This window comes from Gymnodraco acuticeps, unplaced genomic scaffold (genome assembly GCF_902827175.1).
Source record: "Gymnodraco acuticeps unplaced genomic scaffold, fGymAcu1.1, whole genome shotgun sequence".
Classification (NCBI taxonomy): domain Eukaryota; kingdom Metazoa; phylum Chordata; class Actinopteri; order Perciformes; family Bathydraconidae; genus Gymnodraco; species Gymnodraco acuticeps.
This window is the reverse complement of record NW_022989949.1, coordinates 283,344-308,512: the sequence shown is the minus strand read 5'-3', so window position 1 is coordinate 308,512 and position 25,169 is coordinate 283,344. Positions and strand designations below refer to the sequence as shown.

At 39.4% G+C, this 25,169-nt stretch overlaps 2 protein-coding genes across 2 annotated transcripts; both read left to right on the top strand.

Annotated features, from left to right (window-relative positions):
• The first annotated feature begins 2,352 nt into the window (after nucleotides 1-2,352).
• Nucleotides 2,353-8,069, top strand: serpine1 (serpin peptidase inhibitor, clade E (nexin, plasminogen activator inhibitor type 1), member 1). The gene is made up of 9 exons (XM_034210573.1): nucleotides 2,353-2,466; nucleotides 4,321-4,559; nucleotides 5,058-5,282; nucleotides 5,366-5,560; nucleotides 6,065-6,263; nucleotides 6,413-6,513; nucleotides 6,639-6,725; nucleotides 7,351-7,434; nucleotides 7,540-8,069. The coding sequence occupies exons 2-9, from the start codon at nucleotides 4,322-4,324 to the stop codon at nucleotides 7,575-7,577; spliced, it is 1,167 nt and encodes a 388-aa protein (XP_034066464.1). The 5' UTR covers nucleotides 2,353-2,466; nucleotide 4,321; the 3' UTR covers nucleotides 7,578-8,069.
• A 4,364-nt stretch (nucleotides 8,070-12,433) lies between these two features.
• Nucleotides 12,434-22,879, top strand: ap1s1 (adaptor related protein complex 1 subunit sigma 1). The gene is made up of 7 exons (XM_034210553.1): nucleotides 12,434-12,441; nucleotides 13,030-13,302; nucleotides 14,337-14,346; nucleotides 14,952-15,094; nucleotides 17,817-17,925; nucleotides 18,066-18,203; nucleotides 18,417-22,879. Exons 1-7 carry the CDS (start codon nucleotides 12,434-12,436, stop codon nucleotides 18,462-18,464), a joined length of 729 nt encoding a protein of 242 aa, XP_034066444.1. The 3' UTR covers nucleotides 18,465-22,879.
• Nucleotides 22,880-25,169: the final 2,290 nt, after the last annotated feature.

Here is a 25,169-nt window from a genome sequence, read left to right as displayed (position 1 = left end):
AAGAGCTTGGGTTGTGTCAAGATAACAAAATACTTATAATACTTATAATAATTATTGTTTGTTTGTATTTGTTTGTAGCCTTTATTTAACCAGGTGAAGCCCCTTGAGATCAAAAGATCTCTTTTTCAAGGGTGACCTGCAGGACATTAGTTACACATGTAACATAAAAACAACAGAACAACAATAAGGATGACAAACAACATAATGTACAGGGTACAGTTTACAAACTCTATTTACAGAGACAGGTACCATGAGTATCAAACAGCATGTCACCCAGCTGAGTTTTAAAATGATGCAGGGAAACCAAAGTGCTCAGTTTTAAACATGTTTGCAGACTGTTCCAATTTAGTGGAGCTGCACAACTAAAAGCTTTCTTCCCTAAGACAGTCCTAGCACTTGGCACATTTAATAAAACAACATCATGAGATCTCAGGCAATAAGTACTTTCAATTCGTCGAGAGATCAGAGAGCAGATATAAAAAGGTAGTTTACCCAACATGGCTTTGTAAATGAACATGTACCAATGACTGAGCCTCCGTACAGTGAGTGAAGGCAGACCTGCCTTGGCATACAGGGTACAGTGATGAGTAAGTGCTTTACAGTTAGTAACAAATCTCAGGGCACTGTGATACGCGGCATCTAACTTTTCCAGGCAATGGGCAGGTGCATTCATATAGATCAAATCACCATAGTCCAGCACAGGTCAAAAGGTCACAGTGACTAGCCTTTTCCTGGCTTCAAAAGAGAAACAGGACTTGTTTCTGAAAAATAAACCTAGCATAACCCTCAGCTTTTTAAGCAGGTTATTGACATGAAGTTTAAAAGTAAGACAATCATCAAGCCAGATACCTAGGTATTTATAACTGGTAACCACTTCAAGTACTTGTCCTTGCATAGTAACAATATCCAAAACAGGCTCTGGTATCTTTTTAGCTTTAGAAAAGAGCATTACCTTGGTTTTCTCAACATTTAAAAGAAGCTTTAGTTCAGAGAGCTGAGTCTGAATAATGTTAAAAACAGCCTGTAATTTAACACCAGCCTCCTGAATGGAGGGACCTGCACAATACATCACGGTATCATCCGCATAAAAATGTAAAGTAGCTTCATCCACATTTTCACCTAAACTGTTGATATATATGGAGAATAAAAGTGGACCTAAAACAGAACCTTGGGGAACACCATTAGCAATGTTTAACCACTCAGAAGACAGCCCATCAAAGTGAACACATTGGGACCTTTCAGAGAGGTAGTTCACAAACCACCCACTGCATGGCTGGATATACCGATACTGAGTAGCCTCTGCTTTAAAATGCGATGATCGACGGTGTCAAACGCTTTGGAAAGGTCAATAAACAGAGCTGCACAACTCTGCTTATTATCCAAAATACTAGTAATGTCATTTACCACTTTCATTGTCGCAGTGATGGTGCTGTATCTCTTTCTGAATCCTGACTGATGTTTAGACAGGATATCATTTATACATAAAAACTCCTTTACTTGTTCACTCACAAGTCGTTCGAGCACCTTCGCCAGAACTGACAATTTGGAGATTGGCCTAAAGTTATTTAATAAGGTGGCCTCCCCTCCTTTTAGTAAAGGCAAGACATACACTGACTTCCATACTTTTGGAATTGTGTTAGTACTGAGGGAGAGGTTAAAAAGAGTAGTGAGAGGTGGAGCAATAAAATCTGCAGCTAACTTTAAAAACAAAGGTTCTAAGTTGTCCGGGCCAGCCGGTTTCCTAGGATCTAACTTGGATAATGCTTCATGAACAATACCAATAGTTAAAGGAGTAAAACTGAAAGGGTTTTCCAAACCACATTGTTCAGAGTCAAGGATTGGAGCGTTATAAAACCACACATAAATAAACATCACACCTATTACCCTACAGGCTGCAAGACATGTTCTGACTGCCTCTCCTCTGAGTACTAGGAATGTGTGTGTGTGTGTGTGTGTGTGTGTGTGTGTGTGTGTGGTGTGTGTGGTGTGTGTGTGTGTGTGTGTGTGTGTGTGTGTGTGTGTGTGTGTGTGTGTGTGTGTGTGTGTGTGTGTGTGTGTGTGTGTGTGTGTGTGTGTGTGTGTGTGTGTGTGTGTGTGTGTGTGAGTGTGCGTGTGAGTGTGAGTGAGTGTGAATGAGACAGGGTAAACAGCTAAGTGACTTTCCATGTGCTCTGTCATGGTTTGGTTGAAAACAGACACACAGACAGAGAAAGGGAGTGAGAGGAGAGAGGACGTTAAAAGGAAGCCTGTCCAGACAGTGTCAGATGACATCATCCTCTCTAATAACTTCTGTGTGTGTGTTTGTGCGTAGGTGGGGGGGCGGGGCTTCGGACCATGCAGCTCTGCGCTATAAAGAGAATAAACTCATTCAGACGTTCACACTCAAGCAGCAGCAGCAGCAGCAGCAGACTGAAGCTGAAACAACTAACACTTGCTGAACTAAATCTGAACCATCTCAACCATAAGGTAAGAATTCTACTTATCTAATTATGAAGACTTTTGGAAAACCTAAAATGAAAACACTGACAGATGTCGTTTTTTATTTTAAAGTGCAATTTTTTTATTCACCGTCAATTAAGAGCAAAAAGGTTTACTTTGATGTGACTTTCAAGGGATAACATGGTGGTTTTATATATATATATGCAGATGATAGCATTATGTCAAATAATATAAGACTACAGTATTAAAAGATGGTACCAATAAGAGGTGGCATCCTTAACAGCATCCTACACTGAAAATGGACTTTAAAATGTATTATGTCACCAGATTTCACATAACTTTAAAGCAATAATATTAAGTAACCCTAACCCATATTATTGCTTTCAACCAACCTAATTCTATTATGTGTATTTTGTTGACATAATACATTTAATTAACCCTTAGATGTAAGTGGGTATTTTTTGACCCGGTGAGGTGGTTTTCTTGAAGTATCTTTGTAATTACATTTTTTTTATCATTTCATATTCCAGCTATTCCTCAAAAACATGTTTTGGATATCGCCATTCTCATTTTAAATTGACATTTTATACATTTTAAGAAATTGTAGTTTTTGTATTACTACCCCAAGCTTCCATAAGTGGGTCAAAAATGACCCGCATGCATTTTCTATGGCATCCTATGGGAACCTTTTATTCTTATCACCTGTTGCTGTCAGGAATACATTCACTGTAGACCACACAGACTACATCATAAGTGAAATAAAAAATATAATACTAAATATTATACAAGTGATTTTTCTTAACCAAAATGACAAAAATGGCATAAAAACACATTCCAATACGGGTCCTTTTTGAAACACTTATGGAAGAGTGTAGGGTCCAGTCACTCTAAGGGCATCTAAGGGTTAAAGTCAACGGTTTAAGTTTTTCTGTGCAGAAAAGGTACTAAAAACTCTTATTTCTACTGATGTGGTGGAGTTATAGTCAGTTTGATCCCCTTAAAAGACTTTCAATTAGTTTTATACCACATTAAATACTTGTTGTGGTGGAAAGTAACTAATTCTGAGTCACTATAGTTACTCTAACCATGGCAGGAAGTAGTAAACCAGGTCTTCTCTGAGCTGCTTGTGAAGGCTTATGCAAACAGAGCTGAGGTCAGCAGCATCTCTGATGCTGCTTCATGAAGTCCAGCTCCTCTTCAAACACAGTACACTCTATTGATGTCTGCAGTGGAAAACCAATGTTACCAGCACACACACACAGGCACATTTTCCAGCTGACACACAGATGTGATTGTGTACACAGTCAGCATGAGTCACACATGTCTGAATATCTGGGAAGATGGAGTTTGAATGTGAGGTCCACAGGTTTAAAGCACAGGAGGATTTATTGTAGGCAGATGGAGGCTGGATGTGATCACATATTTATCTTGTTTTGTAAAGCAAAAATATATTTATGATCGTGGGAATCTGACATTTTAAGTATATGCAAATTCTTTATTTTACGATTTTCCTGGAAGCTACAGAATTTCTTTGGAATTTTCACAACATTTGATTCAAAACATCTGCAAGCTGTTTAAAGTCTCTTAGTGTTGAGCAATTCAAAGTACTTACGGTATCTTCTTAATGGGAAACAGACACAATGTGGACAATGTGGGGTGCATTGTTTTCCAAGCTTCTTTATCCCTGACATTTAACACATTTAACATATTTATACTCCTTTGGGATAAAGTGCTATGGATGCCAGTCACAGTGTGTACTAATACAGCAACATATGTTTGTTTTTGTTAAAATATGAATACAATTAAATTAAGTCTAAATTGTACCCGAAAAACCCACCTCAATCCAACTCATACCTCCTCTCTTCTGTCCGTCCTTCCCAGAATGCTTTGCGTGTATGTCTCCCTGCTGCTGGCTCTGAGCACAGTGGCGCTGGGCTCTCTGACGGACAGACAGACGGACTTCGGCCTGAAGGTCTTCTCCCAGCTGGCCCGGGACTCTGTGGATCAGAACGTGGCCCTGTCCCCGTACGGCGTGGCCTCCGTCCTCGCCATGGCTCAGACCGGCGCCGCTGGAAGCACCCGGAAGGCCCTGACCGCTGCCATGGGCTTCTCTCTGCAAGGTGAGATACATCTCCACAACCATTAAAAAACAATGTTTTACAGATACAGTATACAACTGATTCAATATTTTAACTTATACATATCACCATGACACTTTAACGTTTTCTAAAATGTTAAATATGCAAACTAAGCATTTTCAAATGGTTACTTTTGGTGAATTAAGGAGAAATCTAGAGAAGTAAATAGACAAAGTGTATTAAAAAAACACCTTAATGTCTAAAAGAAGACAATGCTATGTGAAATCACCCAAAATCTCAAAATGTAGCAGTGTATGAAAAACGTATTTGCTTAGGGTGTCTTGGGCTTTACATACAAGATGAATAAAGCCAATAACAAACACATTTTAACAAGTTACATGACATGGTGACAAAAAAGAAGTGCTATGGAGGTAATAGACCTGTGGATGAGGTCAACTCGAGCATGGGAGGAGGGAAATATAACGATGTATTATTGTTGTAAGATGAGTGTCAAACCAACCCTGACCTCTTGTCCCGCAGAGCGAGGAATGTCCCGACAGCAGCGCCTCCTGCAGCGGGACCTGTCCAGTGAAGAGGGGGTGGACACCGCCAGCGGGGTCATGGTGGAGAGGAAGATGAGTCTGGAGAAGGGGTACCGCCGGGCCCTCATCAAGGCCTTCCAGACCCACCCCAACCAGGTGGACTTCACCAAGCCGGAGCAGGCGGTCAACATCATCAACTCCTGGGTCTCAGACCACACCGGAGGTACCTACCGCAGAGATGTTTACTTAAAGTGCTGACTTCTTCTGAATCATTCCTGACTCATTTGTTGATTCTTTATTCTGCAGGTGAGATCCCAGAGTTCCTGGCGCCTGGCTCTCTGAGTGACGAGACTCGCCTGGTCCTCCTGAATGCCCTCCACTTCCAGGGTCTCTGGAAGGTCCCCTTTGACCCCAAACTGACCCAGGAGAGGATGTTCCACTGTGCCAACGGCAGCAGCGTGCCCGTGCACATGATGGGACTCACCAACCGCTTCAACTATGGTATGTTCAACACCCGGGCCCAGTCAGAGGCGGAGGAAGTACTCAGATGTTGTACTTGAGTAAAAGTAGAAGTACCAGAGTGTAGGAATACTCTGTTACAAGTAAAAGTCCTGCATTCAAAATGTCACTCAAGTAAAAGAAGAAAAGTTATGTATTTTATGTTTTGATTATAATGATTGATCATGAAAGTGTTCTCAAAGCTGGTAAAGGTGCAGCTAGTTTGAATGACTTTGTATTCTGCAGGGTAGCTTGTGGATTTACTCCAGGTGGAACTAAAGTCTGATTTAACACTTGATTATATTTCACATCATTCATCCAGATCTGTGAAGTAACTAAAGGTATTGAAAAAAAATTGTCCGGTAAAAATACACAATTGACTTCTGAAATGTGGTACATTACAGTTCTTAAGCCAATCTACTCAGTTACTTTACACCACCAGCGTGCTTGATCTAAATCCAACACTGGAAGATGACTAATAAAAAAAACATTCTCCTATATCAACAGGCGAGTTTGTGACAGCCGATGGCGTTGACTATGATGTCATTGAGGTCCCGTACGAGGGTGACTCCCTGAGCATGCTGCTGGTGTCGCCCTTCGAGCCTGAAGTTCCTCTGAGCACGCTCAGTGCAGATCTGAGCAGCCAGAGGATGAAGCAGTGGAGAACAGAGCTGAGGAGTGTCAAGAGACAGCTCGCCATGCCCAGGTAAGGGAGGACGGGTCAGAGAGTATGGGTAGATAAGAGGAAATTAATGAAAATATACTTTCTAAGTGTAGTTTTATTGGTTGTTTGTGTCATATGAATTGTTTAGTGGATACCAGGGTTACATTATATTACTGTGTGTGTTTCCACAGGTTTACTCTGAACTCTGAGGTGGATTTGAAGACTTGTCTGATCAACATGGGTCTGGGAGACATGTTCAACCTGGCTACTGCTGACTTCTCACGCATCACCAGTAAGTTAAAATCCTAAATTAACCTTGAACTTTACCATACAAGTATATGAGCATGTTATTTTCCAGAATGTGTGGAAAGCCTTCTGATAAACAATGTATCTAATCAATGTGTTTCTGCCCTCCAGCTGATGAGAGGCTGTGTGTGTCGAAGGTTCTACAGAGAGTGAAGATCGAGGTGAATGAGCAAGGAACCAAAGGAGCAGCAGCAACAGGTAGACCCACTACTGAAACTCTTCCTCTCTTACACACACACCAACACACAACCGTTTTTTACCAAGGGAAATGCTGAGTCAAATGTTAAATAAAGGATGCAACATAAAAACAAAGCTGCAGTCAAAGCCAGCAACTCTTAATGAAATATGTTTGTAATCTTTTTTAACCATACAAATTAAGATTATTACAACATACAGAAGGATACACACAACAACATCACACTACTGACATGCTAACACTGAGTCACAGGTTTGGTTAGCTTGTGTCAATACTTTTGGAGAGAAATCATGTCATTTTCATATTGGCTTACAAAACTGAACATTTCAAATTGAGTTAAGGGCTGAATTTTCTTGGAAATAGGTTGAAATGTCAAATAATTCTGAAAATGGATCTTAGAATACACACCATAACAAGACACAATCATAGGCATGTGATAATACTCTTATTTGTGGCCCTGTCTTATTGAGGGCCCTGTGTCAGATAGATGTTTTTTACATGTTGTGTGTTTAATCAAATTACTGTAAACACAATTTACATTAGACAAAATGGTATTCTGGAGTATCCAGGGCTTCAGGCATAAACCTCCAGACTCTGACCTGGTTTTTGTATCTCTCCCTCCTTTAGCTGCTGTGATGTTTTCCCGTATGGCAGTGGAGGAGCTCACTCTGGACCGACCCTTCCTCTTCCTCATCCAGCACAAACCAACAGGTAACACTCTTTTTTCACATTTTATTTTTAAATCCAATTTTAGAAGTATTTATCTGACCTGAGCGTGTGGGATGGTGTGTCTAATGTTTGACTTCCTGTGTTCAGGTGCTGTTCTGTTCATGGGCCAGTTCAACCAGCCTTAACAACATGAACCCACTCTGAAGACCCGCCTTCATTCCACTGCGTCTGACTACTGCTGCTCACACTCCACATGACGACCATACACACACCACACCTACTGTACACAGTTTATATGACTTATTACGACTCAATAGACTTATTCACTGACACCTTTATTTATAAGATACTTAATACAAGAAGACTGGGGCAAATGGATACACGCATGTATTACAACAGACATTGGAAACATCACTGACTAGGAGTTTATTTGTTGTTATTTATTTCTCTAAATGACTAAAGAGAAAGAAGTATGAAGGAAAGTTAACTAATTGAGTATTTTACTGTTGTCTGACACAACAGGCACCGATGCACTGCAGTACTAAAACAAGATGTATGTTTATCTATTTGTACAATGTTATTTCGAATATCTATTTTTGTTATTTCATTGTTGTTGCCAAATAACATTTGTATTTTGCTGTATTTATATTTATTAAAATACTATGTTTTTACAAAAATGCAGTCTGTGATTACTCTAGTGTTAAGATCTGTGGAAGGTAAACACTGACCTCTGGTGTTTAAACAGCCTAAGTAATGAGGACCCTATTTGAGCTGGGTCATGAAAAACATTTATTTGGTATCTGGTATATTCCAACCCACAAACTGTCAACTAAATCAACCCTATCAGCTTTGTGTGGGCTCAATTGGCTCTTCGTCCCATATCACATGCATGTCCATTATAATAGAACTGATTTAATCAAATCAAAGACTGGGCTTTTCGAAGGGTGTTTAAAAAGTTGGACACTAAAATGGTGCTATTCAGATGGTGGCGAATACAGCTATATTCAGACAAAAAGTATATGAATTATAATGTTTGCTTTCTTTACATTAAAGAATGTAAACATGTCCTACACAAGTATGAAGCTTAAAATAAGCACAATGCAAGATGTACTGTAGAGATATCCATGCTTAACACATGTGCCTGGCTATTATATAATGCTTTAATTACAATTTATATACGTATTAGGAAATTCAAGGTAATTGTATTTTTAGAAATGTGATCTTCTGTGGTTTGCAGGACTTTTTGTTTTAAAGTAAAACAATAACAAATAAAGAAGAATATGACTATTCAAAGTGGATACAATTGTACAAATATATATGTACAGAGGTGGAAGAAGTACACAGATTTTGTACTTAACCCTTGTGCCCTCCTCGAATTTTCAACCTTTCGACCCCTTCGTGGCAAAAATGTACACGCCCCAAATAACTTCTATTAAATCATCATACATCAATATTTTCTTCTACTTTTTTGCCATGAATCACATAAACAACTTATAACTACTCAAAACTACCAAACATGTAATCATTGTCAGGATTTTAACCCTTTAAATGCCCGTTTCATTATTTGAATCATTTCATTTCTCTCAAAAATGCCTCATTGACTTCCATTCAGACCACATTTGTTGATCTCACTGCCATTGCAGTATAAAGCCATGCATTTTGTAATGTCAGCATTTCATTTAGAAGAAAAGTAGTGATATTTGATATTTCTACTCTATTCCAACAGATTAGGCAAGGCAAGGCAAGGCAAGGCAAGTTTATTTATATAGCACTTTCCAACACAAGGCAATTCAAAGTGCTTTACAAAAAATGAAAGAGATTAAGAAAATGGCATTTAAAATCAGTCATTAAAAAGAAAAGCTAATAAATAAACATTAAAAGAAAAAATACATGGATTACACCATTTTGTAGGCCGAAAATGGAATTCTTACATTTTTGCCAGTTATATTATGGAGCCGTGTGACTACCAGGGGGCCCCGAGAGTGGTGTATGTGTGTGTGTGTGTGTGTGTGTGGTGTGTGTGTGTGGTGTGTGTGTGTGCGTGTGTGTGTGTGAGTGAGTGTCTGTGTGTGCGTGTGTGTGTGTGTGTGTGTGTGTGTGTGTGTGTGTGTGTGTGTGTGTGTGTGTGTGTGTGTGTGTCATTTCCAGCAGCAGACCAGCAGGTTCTGCAGCATGTGACCTGGTGCTCTCTCAGGTGATAGAACATCTATTTTTTAGGCCTGTGCACAACCAGCACACACCTCTCCTCCCTCTCCGTGTGTGTGTGTGTGTGTGTGTGTGTGTGTGTGTGTGTGTGTGTGTGTGTGGTGTGTGGTGTGTGGGTAGTGGTGTGTGGTGAGTGAGTGTGTGTGTGTGTGTGTGTGTGTGGTAGTGTGTGTGTGTGTGTGTGTGTGTGTGTGTGTGTGTGTGTTGTGTGTGTGTGTGTGTGTGTGTGAGTGAGTGTCTGTGTGTGTGTGTGTGTGTGTGTGTGTGTGTGTGTGTGTGTGTGTGTGTGCGTGTGTGTGTGTGAGTGAGTGTCTGTGTGTGCGTGTGTGTGTGTGTGCGTGTGTGTGTGTGTGTGTGAGTGAGTGTCTGTGTGTGCGTGTGTGTGTGTGTGTGTGAGAATCTGTAAGCATGCACGGATCATTTCATGGGTAAAAAAGGCCATCTTCTAAGGGATGCTACTGATGTCAGTTCCTCTGACCCTTTCTCTGAAAGTGGAGAGGACAGTTGTTTGGGGCGTGTACATGTTTGCCAGGAAGGGGTCCAGAGGTAGGCTAGGAAAAAAAATCATTTTTTGTATTTTTTTTTTAAGATAAATTAAATAATTCAAATAATGAAACAGGCATTTAACGGGTTAAAATCCTGAAAATGATTGAATGTTTGGTAGTTTTTAAGTGATTAATGGAAACAAAAGTTAAAAGAAATATTGATGTATGATGATTTAATAGCAGTTTTTATGGGCGTGTACATTTTTGCCACGAAGGGGTCCAGAGGGTGCAAAATGCATCACGAGAGTATACAAAGCATGTAAGAGTAAACGACATTGGATTTTAAAAAATGTGACTCAAAAGAAGACTTCTTGCAAAAATCCATGCCAAAAGCTGTAACACAGCTGAAATGATCACCAAATTTAAAAAAAAGTCAGGAAAAATGAACAAAAATGCCCGAGGAGGGGTAAAAGTAGCATTACTAAATTGTAAAAATACTCAAGTTACAAGTAAAAGTCCTCCATTGAAAATCGTAATCAGGTAAAAGCACAAAAGTAGTGGCATCAAAATATACCTAAGTGCCAAATGTGGCTCATTTCATAATAGACATTACATTACTGGATTATGAGTATGCATTAATGGTAATTATGTATTTACTTTATATACTGCTGCAAGATATCTTAACATAAAATTATATTTAATTGTTATTGAATTATTATGATTTTTTTGGTATTTAGCTAATCTAAATCTAAAAGGTAAAAAGAAACTAAAAGCTGTCAAAGAAATGTAGTGGATTATATAATGCTTTAATTAATATACTGTATTGGCTTCTCAAATTTAGTTGAGTGGAAGTATAAAGTACCATCATGTGAAAATACTCAGGTAGAGTAAAAGTACCTTAAAATTGTACTTAAGTACAGTACTTGAGAAATAGTTAGTTACATACATTCCACCACTGCATTGTGTTATATTTTTTAGACATGACGAAATGGGTGTTACCTGAGAGGCAAAATTCAGGGCGAAAAAAGTAATTTCCCGCGCATGCTCAGTAGAGGCGAAACTGTTCAGTGTAGCGGTGAATGGGTACAGCTCAATTTACCTCGTAGTATCTCACACTGACATGTACTCTGTCAACGTTAGCTGCGGTGTATTTGTTCACGCGGACCAGGCAGTGTATTCGTGTCTTCCGTCACGGTAGTTTAAAAAGTAAGAGAAATGGTAAGTGACTGCTTCTCTTCCGCTTAAAAAGGGGCAGGAGCTACGTGCTAAGCTAAAGCTAGCAAGGTGTATGATTACAGGAAGTGTCCACCTGCGCTACCTTCACCTGGCTTCTGTCAGGATAGCCTGCGAGCTAACAGACCGTATATCAGCATAAGGTGGGAAATAATCTTGTATTTCTAACACACTGTGGCTCCTTATTCAGCACATGACCCTTGAAATGTTAGCTGTATCCTATTGACATTGAGTAATGTTGAATGAGCCTTGCATATGATTTTCTATCTGTATAATTGGCGAGTTTCCTTGTCGCAGGTAACGACTTTAGGCCCAGGTGTTAGTCGGTGTCATGGAGGTGACAGTTAGACGACTGTCAAACAGCTGCCTTCTTCTAACCAGTTAAATACACAGCAATGGATATGACAGCAGATGACATTGTAGCCATTTATTTGTTAAGTAAATTGTCATATCAACTATTAAATAACTGTTAAATGTATTAGTACACTACATTTCCAAAAATATGTGTCCCAACTAGTATATGTAAATGGCCACTAATGCTTTTGGTTTAATGACAACTGTTGCTGGCAAATACACTCAGATGTTGGTACCTAATAACAAGATATATTATGATTATTGTTTGACTATGTTAAGCTGTATATATGTCATTTAGCTCGGCTATACATGTTTTTCTTTACAGCAAATCACTGTGTACAATATCAATGTTTTACAAAATATAAGCTCTGGGTTCTGTTTTCTTGCTGTTAAAAGAAGACACAATATAAGACTGGCATTGTTGAAAGCGGTAATCTTTAAATGCATAATTCAGTCATTGTTGTTAAATATTCAAACAGTGTTGGACCAGACTTAGCAGTTTGTCATTATTGCCAAAAGGGTTGAACCGTCAAGTTGTAAATAATATGCAGTATAAACACCAAAGTCTCCTTTGCACTAAAACACATAGTCCATGTTGGAATAGCTCTTAAGACTATATTTAGATGTATTCCATCCAAGCATCCTGCGCCGATAAAACAAACAGGAACCACACCTCCCACATAGTCTCTTTGGTCATATAGACCCTAAAGAGGTTTCGCATACGCATGTAATTAAAGATAAATAGTAGTTGGTGTGGTAGATCTATGATCGTGTGAGTCGTTGAGTTGTATTGAAGCTGTAGATACACTGTAGCAGTATGTGTTGATATTCATTGTTGCATAGACTATTTGCCTGTGAATAAATGCACCAGACAGTAGGCTAGGATCCGTTCATATGGGTGTATGCTGTATTTCTTTTTCTTTGTGGAGAAAATATCACACCAAACTCTATGTAGAAATCTGTTTATTTAAGAGGCTTTATTATGCTTTATTGGGTCTTCCCTTTTCTGAAGTGTGTCATAGGTTTGTATGCATGTCAATGGTCTGCAACGGCTAAAATCCCTACGTCCCCCTTGCCTGAAACGCCTCCATTGGACTCCTTTTTCTTTTCCGTAGTAAAGTGAAATCACTGTCGAACACTCACACTTCTATTGGCTAGCACTCCAACACATTGTAAGTGATTTGCTAAAAGACGAGACATTTCTAAGCTGTCGACCAATCACAACAGAGCCGGCCAGCTAACCAATCGGAGCAGACTGGGCTCTGGTTTCAGACAGAGGGTGAAAAGAGGTGCTGCAGCACAGGCAGTATGAGAGAAATAAAGAGCTTTTTGAACATTAAAGCATGGAGACATGTCACAGTAGAGACACGTCCCAGTGGAGACACGTCCCAGTGGAGACACGTCCCAGTGGAGACACGTCACAGTGGAGACACGTCCCAGTGGAGACACGTCCCAGTGGAGACACGTCCCAGTGGAGACACGTCACAGTGGAGACACGTCCCAGTGGAGACACGTCCCAGTGGAGACACGTCCAGTGGAGACACGTCCCAGTGGAGACACGTCCCAGTGGAGACACGTCCCAGTGGAGACACGTCCCAGTGGAGACACGTCCCAGTGGAGACACGTCCTATAAGTATGAACCTGAAAATGAGCAGAACGTCCTCTTTATTAGAGAGATGAACCAATAAGGTCAAGTAAAACATCTCAATATCCCCTGTTAGTAAAGTAAGTTGCCTTCGTACATACCCAGCAGACACAGAGAAGCATTATCATCCAATCGTCTGTTACCTGGCACAGTGTAGGTTCTAATTGTGCCTCCCTTAACTCCTGGGAATGATTTCTGGCTCTTAAGACGCTATATGTAGCACGGAGCCAACAGCGTGTGTCTGTTTTAAGACTTGTGGAGGGGTAAATGAAATAGTGCAGACTTAACCGTGGGCTCTAACATTAAAACAGTGAGCGTATGTTCTGCCTGCTACTCAGTCCTGTGCGACTGCAGACTTTAAACTTCCATCAGATCTGTTCAGAATGAAAAGAGAAATATAATAAGATGATGAATTAAAGCACAACTTGCTGCAACTGTACTGATTTGGTCAAAACTAAATTGTCAGTAATCAGAAGATATTTATATTATTAATAGTTTCAAAGATGGTTGAAGGAGTTTGATATGATATTCTATATTGTGGAATGTTTTTATCAGGTGAGAAATGTACTAAGATCAAATATAATGATGTACATTTAAAATAGAACTTAGAAAGAAATAGAATTGACTCTCAAACCTTCGGAGTAAACTTGATGGACTGGAAGTGGTTGGAAAATAATGAGTGAATTGTAACTATATTGGTGTTAAAGAGAGGAAGTAGGAGCAGCAGAGTGGTGAGTATTACACGACTCGACTTGTTTCTGTATTTAGCACCGTCATGTGATGACAAAGAACAAACAAATGTTTTCACAATTTCTTCTCAGAAATGTTAGAAATTCCTTTTCCCCAATAATACTCATTTAATCATGGAACATACTGTATATCAACCCCGCTCTGCTGCCTCTGCTCTCTCTCTCTCTCTCTCTCTCTCTCTCTCTGTCTCTGGTTTCCTGTCTCTGTCTAGTTTGTCTCTGTCTATGTCTGTCTCTTTGTCTATGTTATCTCTCTGTCCTCTTCTCTTATAGCGAGGAGCCGGTATGATCTAGAGCTCTCGCTGTTTGCGAACTCATGATCGAGAGAGAGAGAGAGATGAGAGAGAGAATAAGAGAGAGGGAGCTCTCTCGCTCTCTCGCTCTCTCTCTCTCTCTCTCTCGCTCTCTCTGTCTCTATCTTCTTCCTTCTCTTCTCTCTTCTCTCTCTATCTCTCTCTCTCTCTCTCCTCTCTTCTCTCTCTATTATCATCTATATCGCTCTCGCTCTCTTCTCGATCTCGTCCCTCTCTATCGCTCTCTTCTATAGATCTCTATCTATCTCTATCTTCTCTCTCGCTCTCTATCTCTCTATCTTATCTCTCTCTCTCTATCTCTCTCTGATCTTCTCTATCTCTTCTCGCTCCGCTTCGCTCTCGATGCTCTCTCTCGCTCTCGCCGCTCTCTGTCTCTTCTCTCGTTCTCTCTCGCTTTATCGCTCTATCGCCTCTCTCTCTCCTCTTCTATCGCTCTCGCTACTCGACTCTATCTCTATCCCTCAGCTCTCTCTCTCTCTCGCTCTCTCTTCCGCTCTGTCTCTCTCTCTCGCTCTCTCTCGCTCTTCTCGCTCTCTCTCTCGCTCTCTATCCCTCTCCTCTCTCTCTCGGGAAGCTGCGGCTGCAGAAGTGGTACACCGCCACAGCGGAGCGCGACAAGAAGAAGATGGTCAGGGAGCTCATGCAGATAGTGCTCGCCCGCAAACCAAAAATGTGCAGCTTTCTAGAATGGAGGGACCTCAAGATTGTCTATAAAAGGTACTAATCAAGAACTGTCAAAAGGTTGCTCCTGTTTCTGCCCGGCAACTGGAAGAGTCTTCCATAAGTGCTCATGTCAGTGATTCCTTTAATGAGTTACTGTATTTAAAAGTATATATAATGGCATTAAAATATACTTTACATACTTGAAGTAAAAGTACTTATTGTGCGTAATTTAAGAATTGCATTTAGGAAATTATTAGATTCTGACTATTTGTGCATTTTTGTGTTTATAACAGCTGGTAAAGATGGAGCTCATTTGAATTACTCTATTTACTGATGCTGGAAATATGAACCTATAATAATATATCAAAGTTGATTTATTAGTTTAGTTGTCATTTGTATTGAATAGTATTATAATCTGTAACTAAAGCTGTCGGGTAAATGTAGTGGTTAAAAATAACTTTATTAGTGTGATGAGCAGGAGCTTTGATGGCAAACACTGACGGTTTATTTGGAGCTTCGGCTGACGTGTGCTGTGCCACGAGGTGACACAGCTGCTGCCAAACCCATTCTGAAGAGCTCTACCCCAGACCCGTGTATTTGGCTGGTTCTGAGAGAAGAATCAACATTGAGCATAACAAGATAGAATCATGACACCTCTATCAGCTGACGCCAGCAGGCAGGAGCAGGGAGACAACACACTGAGAGCACAGCAGCCAAGGTCGCAGGCTAACTGGGTCAAAGGTTTGGGCCTAGGAACATATTTCCCCAACAATTAGCTTTATAACATGTAGTGTAATGGTAGCATCAAAAGAACATGGTCCCATAAAGTAGAAATCCTTAAGTGCAGTACTTAAGGATTCCCTCCTCCTGAGACAAAAGCAAAGAGTTGACTTTTAATGTTTGGCCAACTTCATTAATGTTCATTGTTCAAAAAAAGCATACCATTGTTAATGAACATAACCTGTATTAGCTTGGCTTTGAGGCTGAGCATATCATGATGATACAAATGAACAAACAATTAAATGCACAAACAATTTGTATAAAATATCCAATGATTTTATTCATTATAAGCAAGAGAACCAAATATATAGAATATCTAAAGTGATATTGTATACTAACTCATATTACAAGTTTCATTAAGAAGATAGATTACATAAAAACGTATTTAGTTGGTAATAAACAGTTTATCAGTATTCGAACCAGCGAGCAGAAATCCAGATTGTGTTAATTGTGACTTATCAGCTAGGACACGCACAGACAATCATAATGATGCATTCGGTTAACTGTTGCATTCCGTGTTCCTTGTAATCGAGTATAGCAAATCACTGTACATGTATTTCTACTGCACTAAATGTATTAAAGTAAAATGTTGCACTACAGTGACAGCAGGAACAGAGGAGGATGATGATGATGGCGTATTGATTTGCATTTCATTACTAGGGCTGCAGCTCATTATTTCCCTCATTATCCCAGGGGCACGTGAATGCACCAATAGCCTTGGAGGAGCCCCATTGTACTTATCATTATTAATCGAGCAACATTTTAGCGTCCAGCATATCTTTTAGTTTCTTTACTTTGATATCAGGGATGAGTTCCATTGTATCAGTGAAAAGTATTGATGTGTCTTAAAGGAAGCAGCAAGTTTGACTGCGTGGTCTTTCTACTTCAGCTCCCCTCCCACAGACCAATACAAGTGTGTTTCTATGTGGGCTGAGCAGCATTAGATTTGAGGTGGGTGGAAAGGGTGAGACCCAGCATTCCTCTCTCACAGCTCTTTCTGCACACACACACACACACTGTGACATCAGTGTGTGTCAGGGCTCATTACTGTGCGAGCAGAATGCAGAGGTGGACTACCAAACGAAGAAGCCTGTGTGCGTGGGCGGGAGATGAGAGGAGCACACAGGGATTTCCTGCAGTGGAGTTGAAATGAGGGAACACTGCACTCACAATACAAGCTCTGTTGTATCAGAAACTCCCTGTTAACCCTTTCTGTGCAAGCCTGGTGTTTTGAATACATGGAATCTGTCCATCTGGCCTCCTCTGTCGAGTGTGTAGTAAATGCAAACATCAGTTAGGATGGACCTTTATTAATCGGTTGGAAAATGCAGTTTTTGGCACATCTCCACCTCCCATTTCTTTTGGGTCCAATCGGGACTTGAACCGGCAACCCTTCAGTTCCCAAGTCCCTACAGATGGAGCGGTGTCTGTGCGTGAGCAGATCGGCCGTTTTCCTAGCTTCAACAAACACTCCAGTATTCATTCAACGGAAACAGATAGGCAAATATCTTAATGTACTTCTTCACACAAAATGCCTGAAATGCCATCGTTTCTTGTCCTCAAATGTGACTTTTACTTTTTAGGGAATGAAATGTTATTAGGTCTGTTGGTTGGATAAAACAATCATGGATAATGATTTCATTTCTCCAAGCTGCTGCGGTTTGTTTGTTTGTTGTGTGAGAGCAAAACAGACGCATGATTTAACGACCGTGGATGTGTGACGTGTGGAAGAATTCACATGGCTTCCATAAGGGCTGCACAGTTCATTGAAATATGTGTTAGAATACCATTTTGAATGAAGTGCTGCAGAGATATCCCAGCTTACACCAAATATCACACCATTGTCATTTATTTATATTTTTCGATGATAATGAAGATTTGAAAATGGATTACTCTCATATGATTGGAATCGGTCGGAAATAGTTGGAACTCGTTTTTTCCCCTGAATCTTCCAGCCTGACTGTTTCTATGCATCTTTGTGTGTGTATTCCTGCAGGTACGCTAGCCTGTATTTCTGTTGTGCAATTGAAGAGCAGGACAATGAGCTGATCACACTGGAAGTCATCCACCGCTTCGTGGAGCTTCTGGATAAGTACTTTGGCAGCGTGAGTCACATGTGTTGTCCTCCTGCTCTGTGTAGTTGATTTGACTGTGCTAAGGCTACAGAAGTTGTACCTCCTAACACAATGTGAATGTGTATTTCCCTGCTGTACATAGCATTGATGGCCTGTGTGTGTTTGTGCAGGTGTGTGAGCTCGACATCATCTTTAACTTTGAGAAGGCATACTTCATTCTAGATGAGTTCCTGATGGGAGGAGAGATCCAGGATACGTCTAAGAAGAGCGTCCTCAAAGCTATCGAACAGGCCGACCTACTGCAGGAGGTAACTACCGATCCACCACCTCTACCATGGAGGGTTGGGGTTTCAGTGCTGTTTCTGTACAAGGCTATCACTCAAAGCGAACACATGTATGACATTAGTAGTGACTCATTAGTTTTAGAAATGGCAGCCCCATGAACAGTTAATGTGCATATATATATATTTGTTTTAAATAGTTCTTGAGTACACAATTCTAACGCCTGTTTCCCTCCACAGGAGGACGAGTCACCCAGGAGTGTGTTGGAGGAGATGGGCTTGGCGTAGTACACAGCAGAGTTGTGAGAGACTACAGATACTAAGGCTGAGGGCTGGATGAGAAGTGGGGAGGGGGGGTCAATGTTGGATGGAACAGGCTTGGACTGACGGTGTTTGGGTCTCTGGTTCTGGGGCCGACATTCGGTGTTTCACTGGAAGAGACTCGGTTAAGAACGGAAGACATTTTCACTGACAGGCCTTTCAGCTGTGTGTGTGTGTGTGTGTTTGTGTGTGTGTGTGTGTGTTTGTGTGTGTGATCTGAGCGTGGGCTTGAGGACATGGGATTTTAACTTGTGTGTGGCAGCAGGGGGGGTTATGTGGTCAGATTTGAAAGGGCTGAGATTGAGTCCACTTTATCAGAGAGTTAGAATAAGAATCTGCAATCGATACTGTCGTTAAATCGCAGCGAGGCAGCGCCAATGAAAAAAGAAGTAAACAGTCAGGTACTGAATGTGGTACAGCGCAGGATTTGGGTAAAACACAATAAGTGAGCGTCACTTAAATGATCATTCTGATGGTATTTTTATATATTTTGTATTTTCAACTACTCATGAAAAGACAAAACAAAAAAATGTGTTGGTCCATCTCGCAATACTTTCTGGCGTATATATGCTGTCTGGGACACTCAACTTAAAATCCAATGGTTCCTACTAAAGACATCACATTTTAAGAAAAGCTTACAGATGTATAGTTTCATAAATAAATAAAATGCTGGCTACTATAGTTTTTAACAGACACTCAAACAGGAGATTTACTTAATTTATTTAGTGCAACCAAGTAAAAACAAATATGTTTTACAGTACAGTAAAATATCATAAACTCTTTATATAAACTCATTCATAAACATACATCCTGTAGGTACAGTAAGGAGAACGTAACAGTTATACCAGGAGTGAATAATGCATCTATTGGGGACTATTTTCAGCTACGGATTTATCCACCTTTTCAGCGCTGGTGTTTATTCCTTCAGTGAAAATTAGCCCACTTTGTTTTTAATAGTTTGAAGACAACGATGCACATCTATGGTGCAAAGGAATTCATATATCTCGCTTTTAGATGCATACAAAACACTAAGATATATTTATTGGTGATTTAGGTTTGCACACGACATTGGAGTATAAAATAAATATGAAATTCCGCCTGACCTTTTTAAAGTAAAATTCTGTGTTTATACAATACTGCTTTCATAGCGTTTGTCGTTATTCCTATTGGTATGTGCGTTATCAAATATAATACGGAAATAACACACAAGGATGTCTGTTCCTCCACCGATCTATTTTAGGACACGGGAGAGCCATCCTCACATTTCCAGTCATGCAACAACAGTGACTCTCTTTAAGACTGTCTGTAGTTCAAAGGTCACTCGAGAGTCCATCCTTCAAGTCACGTCATCATAACCAGGAGGACCGATGGTCATAAGACGACAGAGTTGGTAAGAAAACAGAAATGTAGTTTGTTTTCTGACTCCACTCTGTAAATATGATCAGTTATTTAAACTACACTTAAAGAAGTTCCTTCGAACTTTCTCAAAAAGGCAGGTTTGCATAGTTAAGAATTCTTACCTAACACAACAGGCCCAGGGTGACACACTGCATTGTGGGTTGTTAATAATGAACCAAAGACATTTGAGATGTTCATCGCAGCCTAGAATAACTTGTTTATCAGCCATGCATATGTACTGAGTGGACTGATGCACCAGACCAGATGGAAATGTCAAGTCTGTCTTATGCAATTCAACAAAGTGCAGCGGAGAATCACATCCCACTTAGTTTTAATAAAGAAAGCAAAAGTAACCACTGAGATGGAAGGAAACATTCAGCATTGAGTTGGAATCATTGTTCTGCTGGTACTAGTTCCAAGGCATGAGTATCAATCGAGTTTTAGAGAAGTATATCATACATATTGAATGTGTGGTTGATGCCGTGGATCACTTGGTAATGTTATTTAAGATGAGTAACCGCTGCTTCTGAGAAACTTCTCATTTGACTTCAACAATCGTGTGCCTAAAACCTTTTTGGAATTCTTTATTTAGTGGTGTAACAGTTCACCGGAGCTGTGGTTTTGTTTTTTGGTCCATAGTTAAAGAAAAAAACTGGATCCTTTATCAAGTGGAAAGATGTTTTTTCATATCAATTTGCCTCGACAGGATTTGTGCAGATTGGCTCGGTTTCAGACAAATGATTTAGTGTCGTTGCAGCAATACGTTATGCGCTCTGACGCTAGACTATTACTAATCAAATGAACTATTGATCTGAGATGAAAGGAATGTAAACCGAGAGATTTACTTTTGAATATTAAGGAAAATAATCTGTTACTTCGATTTGAATTGCCAAGGCACAATATTCTGGTGATCTGAAACATGCAACTGACTCGGAGCTCTACTCCCCCAATAACACAAAGAGTGTATACTTAAACTGTTACACTACGTATATCGGCTTAAACAGTGTATAGTGTGATCTTATGTTATGCATGACATGTTTACTTCATAACAAGAAGTGGACAGGGAACTGGATGTTAGCCGTATAAACTTCTTTGCAATCAGATTCTTTGTAGAAAAGAGTTGATTCACGAATGATTGAAAGATAACCATTTCCACTCAGACTTCAGCTTTTTGAAATGAATATATCTGGAATAAGTCTTAGTGACCATGCAGTAGGGTTCCTCTTTCAGTAGACCACTTTGAACATTATTTATACTGTGACGCTGTAAGCTTTCAGAAGAAATAGAGCCGGGTGATAGGCTATCTTTAGAAAGATGTGTGATTAATCATTAGATATTTTTGGAAAATAATTCATAAGCTGTATCAAAATATTAAATCCAGATTTCAGTGGTTGCCGCTTGCTAACGTTTAGTTTGATTTTTCAATACTATGTAATCCTACAGAGGGAATCTTCCTTTTATTGCCCCAAAATATATGCATGTTTTTCATTATACAGGGATTCATTTATATAACGTCCTCTCAGGAGTTCTGGACAAACCACCTCTAATTGGAGAATTCATTTTCTTAGTTTAGTGCTCTTTTGTGAACTGGTTTAACCTGATCTGTTTATTTGTACAGAAAGAATAAGTAAATAGTGTACTGCAACACAATGTCCTCACATGACGTTTGTGCGAGCGTTTCTCCTGGACAGGGTGGAGGTCAGGCTGCAGCCCTGTTGTCTGTACACAGCAAGGACTAATCCTTTGTTTTCCTCCGCTGAACTCTGAATGTTGGTGCGTTTTTTAAGAGTAAGGGCTCACTGTGTGATCTGATTGTTTTCTGTTGGCATGTAGTGGAACAAATGCATCAAAAGGGCACATGGGGAGGAGGTCAAACATGCTGAACTTCTGCAAGACAGAGAGATTGTCTCAAATGTATGTACAGCATGGGTAGCAGAATATTTGACTTGTATTCAATTATCTGACTCATTTTAAAGGGGACATATAATACAAAAAAATCATGTTTATTATGTATTTGGGTTTCTATTAGACCATGTTTACATGCTTTAATGTGAAAAAGACACATACTTTTTCTCATACTCTGTCTGAATATACTTGTATTCACCATCTGTCTTAAAACACGCCGTTTCAGCGCCTGTCTCTTTAAGACCACATCCCTAAAAAGTCTGCTTTAATTGGTTTAGGAGAAAAACAAGATGACTTGTGGATTCCCATGTTTCCTCACCACCGTTTCTCATCAAAGGCCACCTTTAACACTTGCCTTGTAATTTAAATAAAAGAATGGAATTATGGCCCTAAAGTTTTAAGTGTTAGCACTATTTGTTGTCCGATCATGTCTTAAAGCCTGTTGCTAGCTCTACTGAATGTCCACACTGTACGGCTGCTGTCACACTGCCTGCCTCTGGTTTCTCTTGGGTATCTTTGTAGTCATGATGCAATAACAGCTCGTAATGGTGATGCACGAGTAATGCTCAACCGCGCCTCCTCAACTCCAAACTTGGCTCATTGCTGCATGACGTGGCAGTGCTTTGTTACTCTGTGTGATTTTGCCTTTTAGAAAGTTCTGTAAAGCCTTTTTCTGAAGCTTCATTATCCATCCTCACGTTCTTTTGTACGTTTGAGCATATTGCTCTTCCTAAGATGTCATCTTTGACCTCTGCTTTCCCTCCATTTTGAAAAGTGTGTTTCATAATGTTTTTCCATCTCCATTGTGTGAAATTCTACTTAATTACCCAGTTTGATCTTTGCCTTTATCATATGCTCAATCGATTTGGTGATTTCCTTGTTCATTCATGTGAAAGACAATAAGCTTTTGATTTGAAATGTCTAAGGTTTTCTGGGGAGGAGGAGAAGAGGACGGTGTGTGGCTTAAAGAACTGTTGTAGGATAGCAGAAACGCACAAATCTGTGACGCAGGCAAAGGCTAAAGGGACTCGGTGTGTGAATGTCATTTTATAAAGAAATAAAACATTTTAAGCGAAATAGAATGTTGTCCTGGTGTTATGTACCCATGCTCACGTGTCTGTTGATTTAGAAGTATAGGAAAGAGTTCTTGCAGGATATTTAACGTGTTCCAAAACTACAGAGCTTTCCAAATGATTCCCACGAATGTCTGCTGCATACTCCTTAAGCTCAATGAGCAGATCGCACCATTAGGGTTGCCATTTTTAGACTTATTTCCAGGAATAATAAAATGATCATGTATTTATTCAAAATGTCTACAATAAGCTGTGTTCATGCTTTACTAATGATGGTAAAGGAGGACGTTCAGGTGAATAGATGTGTCAACAAAGCATATGAGTTTAACACTACACATTAAACCAACATTTGTTTTAATGTTGGCTTCTTTTAATCCTGATCCTTCCCTAACCAAGTGGCCTAGGGAGTACACGTGTTGACACACTTTTCTAGTATTTCCATTTCATGCTACCTAATACTTTACTCCACTACATTTCAGTGGCAAACATTCCGTTCTCCATCACACTATCTGACGCTCTAGTTTCTAGTTCTTAGAGAGATTTAGTTTTTTTAAAGCTTAGTTATTTTATGAAGTATAATACCTATTTACAGATTAAACTCACGTATATTTAAAAACTGTGAAATTATATTTAGACGTTTGTGATAATCTAATAACATTAGTTTTAATAGCCTACTTTTTCACTGAGGCAAAAATAATACTTACACTTACAGGGAGACACGCAGGTTAACATGATTTTTTTTAAAAGGATAAAACAATTACACTCCAAGTAGATTACTTATAAGAATTGTTGTTTGAAAAGTTTTTTAGAAATGTGTAATTGTTTGATTATGTTAATTAGGCTTACATTATTAAATATGTGGCATTTGTGATACATTTCAATAACATTCGGCAAAGCCAGGTTGACTTTTTTTTCTTTTTACATTCTAGTTTTTTTTTACAAGTTTAGTCGTCTCCATTTATTACCCCTTAAAGGAGAAAATACTGTCCAAAACAGCCATTTAAATAAATCAATTTCTCCATGTTTTTAGGAATAAAAGATAAATGAATAAGATTATGAACGAAATATGAACAAGCCTTTCGGTGAAAGGAATCAGATAAGAAACATGTCACTCATTAAAAATACAATATTTGCCTCTGAGATTAAGTGAAGAAGCTACAGGCATATACTCAGTACTTGAGTACATGTACTTTCCAAAAACAGTTTATATAACTATTGTTTCCTGCAGTCTAGATGTAGTTGAGTTCAAGTAACTTTCCATATATTTTCTGGGAATGTAGCAAAAGTAATACTTTTCCTTTCCACCATCTTCTTTGTTCCCTGACACTGAGGCGGTGTAATGAGTGGGTTCCAACACTAACACCAACATGCAGCAGTGTCTCCTGCACTGAGGTGACTCACTGTGATTGGTCCCTGACTCAGAGTGCTGACCAGCTGCAGCTGCTCTCTTCATGTTTACCATATGTTGTTATGGGCTGCACATGCTTATTTTATCTTTCATTATAGCTGCTTCTTTATCCCACCGATACAAATGAAGCAAGAAGAGGAACAACATGGAGAAATAGGGAAATCATGATTAAAGGGTGAAGGAAAATGATAGATAGCAGAAAGAAATAGGAAAAGGTATATCTGTCTGTACATCTTGGAAAACAATTTCACTACAAAGTGCTCCTACATGTTAAAGGTAAAGGTTTCCATCCTATCACTTGATCTTCGTATAAAATGAAGAAGTCAATTACATGGAAATATTTAAGGTCATATTTTTTTTGTCTTCAGAACTTTTCGTTGATGATGGCTTAAGTGTCAAGAAGGAAACTCAATTTTGTACTTTTATATATTTTACAACTTAATTTAATGAATTAATGCTCGTCATATTAGTAGACAGTCACAGGGGAAATACTGTATCAGTGCACTGTGCATTATTATATATGTGGTTTCATTAGCAATGTGTAACACAGGTTCTCCATATAAGACGTGCAATACATCTCTTTGCAAGACAATACATTATTCCTTTGTAATTTATAACAAATATGTTTCCCATCTTTGCTTATTCTTTTTGTGACCAACTTTGTATTTCTTTCTATTTGCCCTTACAGAGGGACACAAGTATACAACATGATGTCAACGATAATACAAAAGGATTTCACAGAAAACATTCATAATGCTTGTTAGCAATCGTCTGAGTTCATCTGTTCCACACCATTTAGCATAACAATTCATAATCCATACGTTCTTTTCTTTTCTTTTCACTGAAAATGTCCTCTTCTTAAACTAAGTTGACATTGAGTCCGCTCAG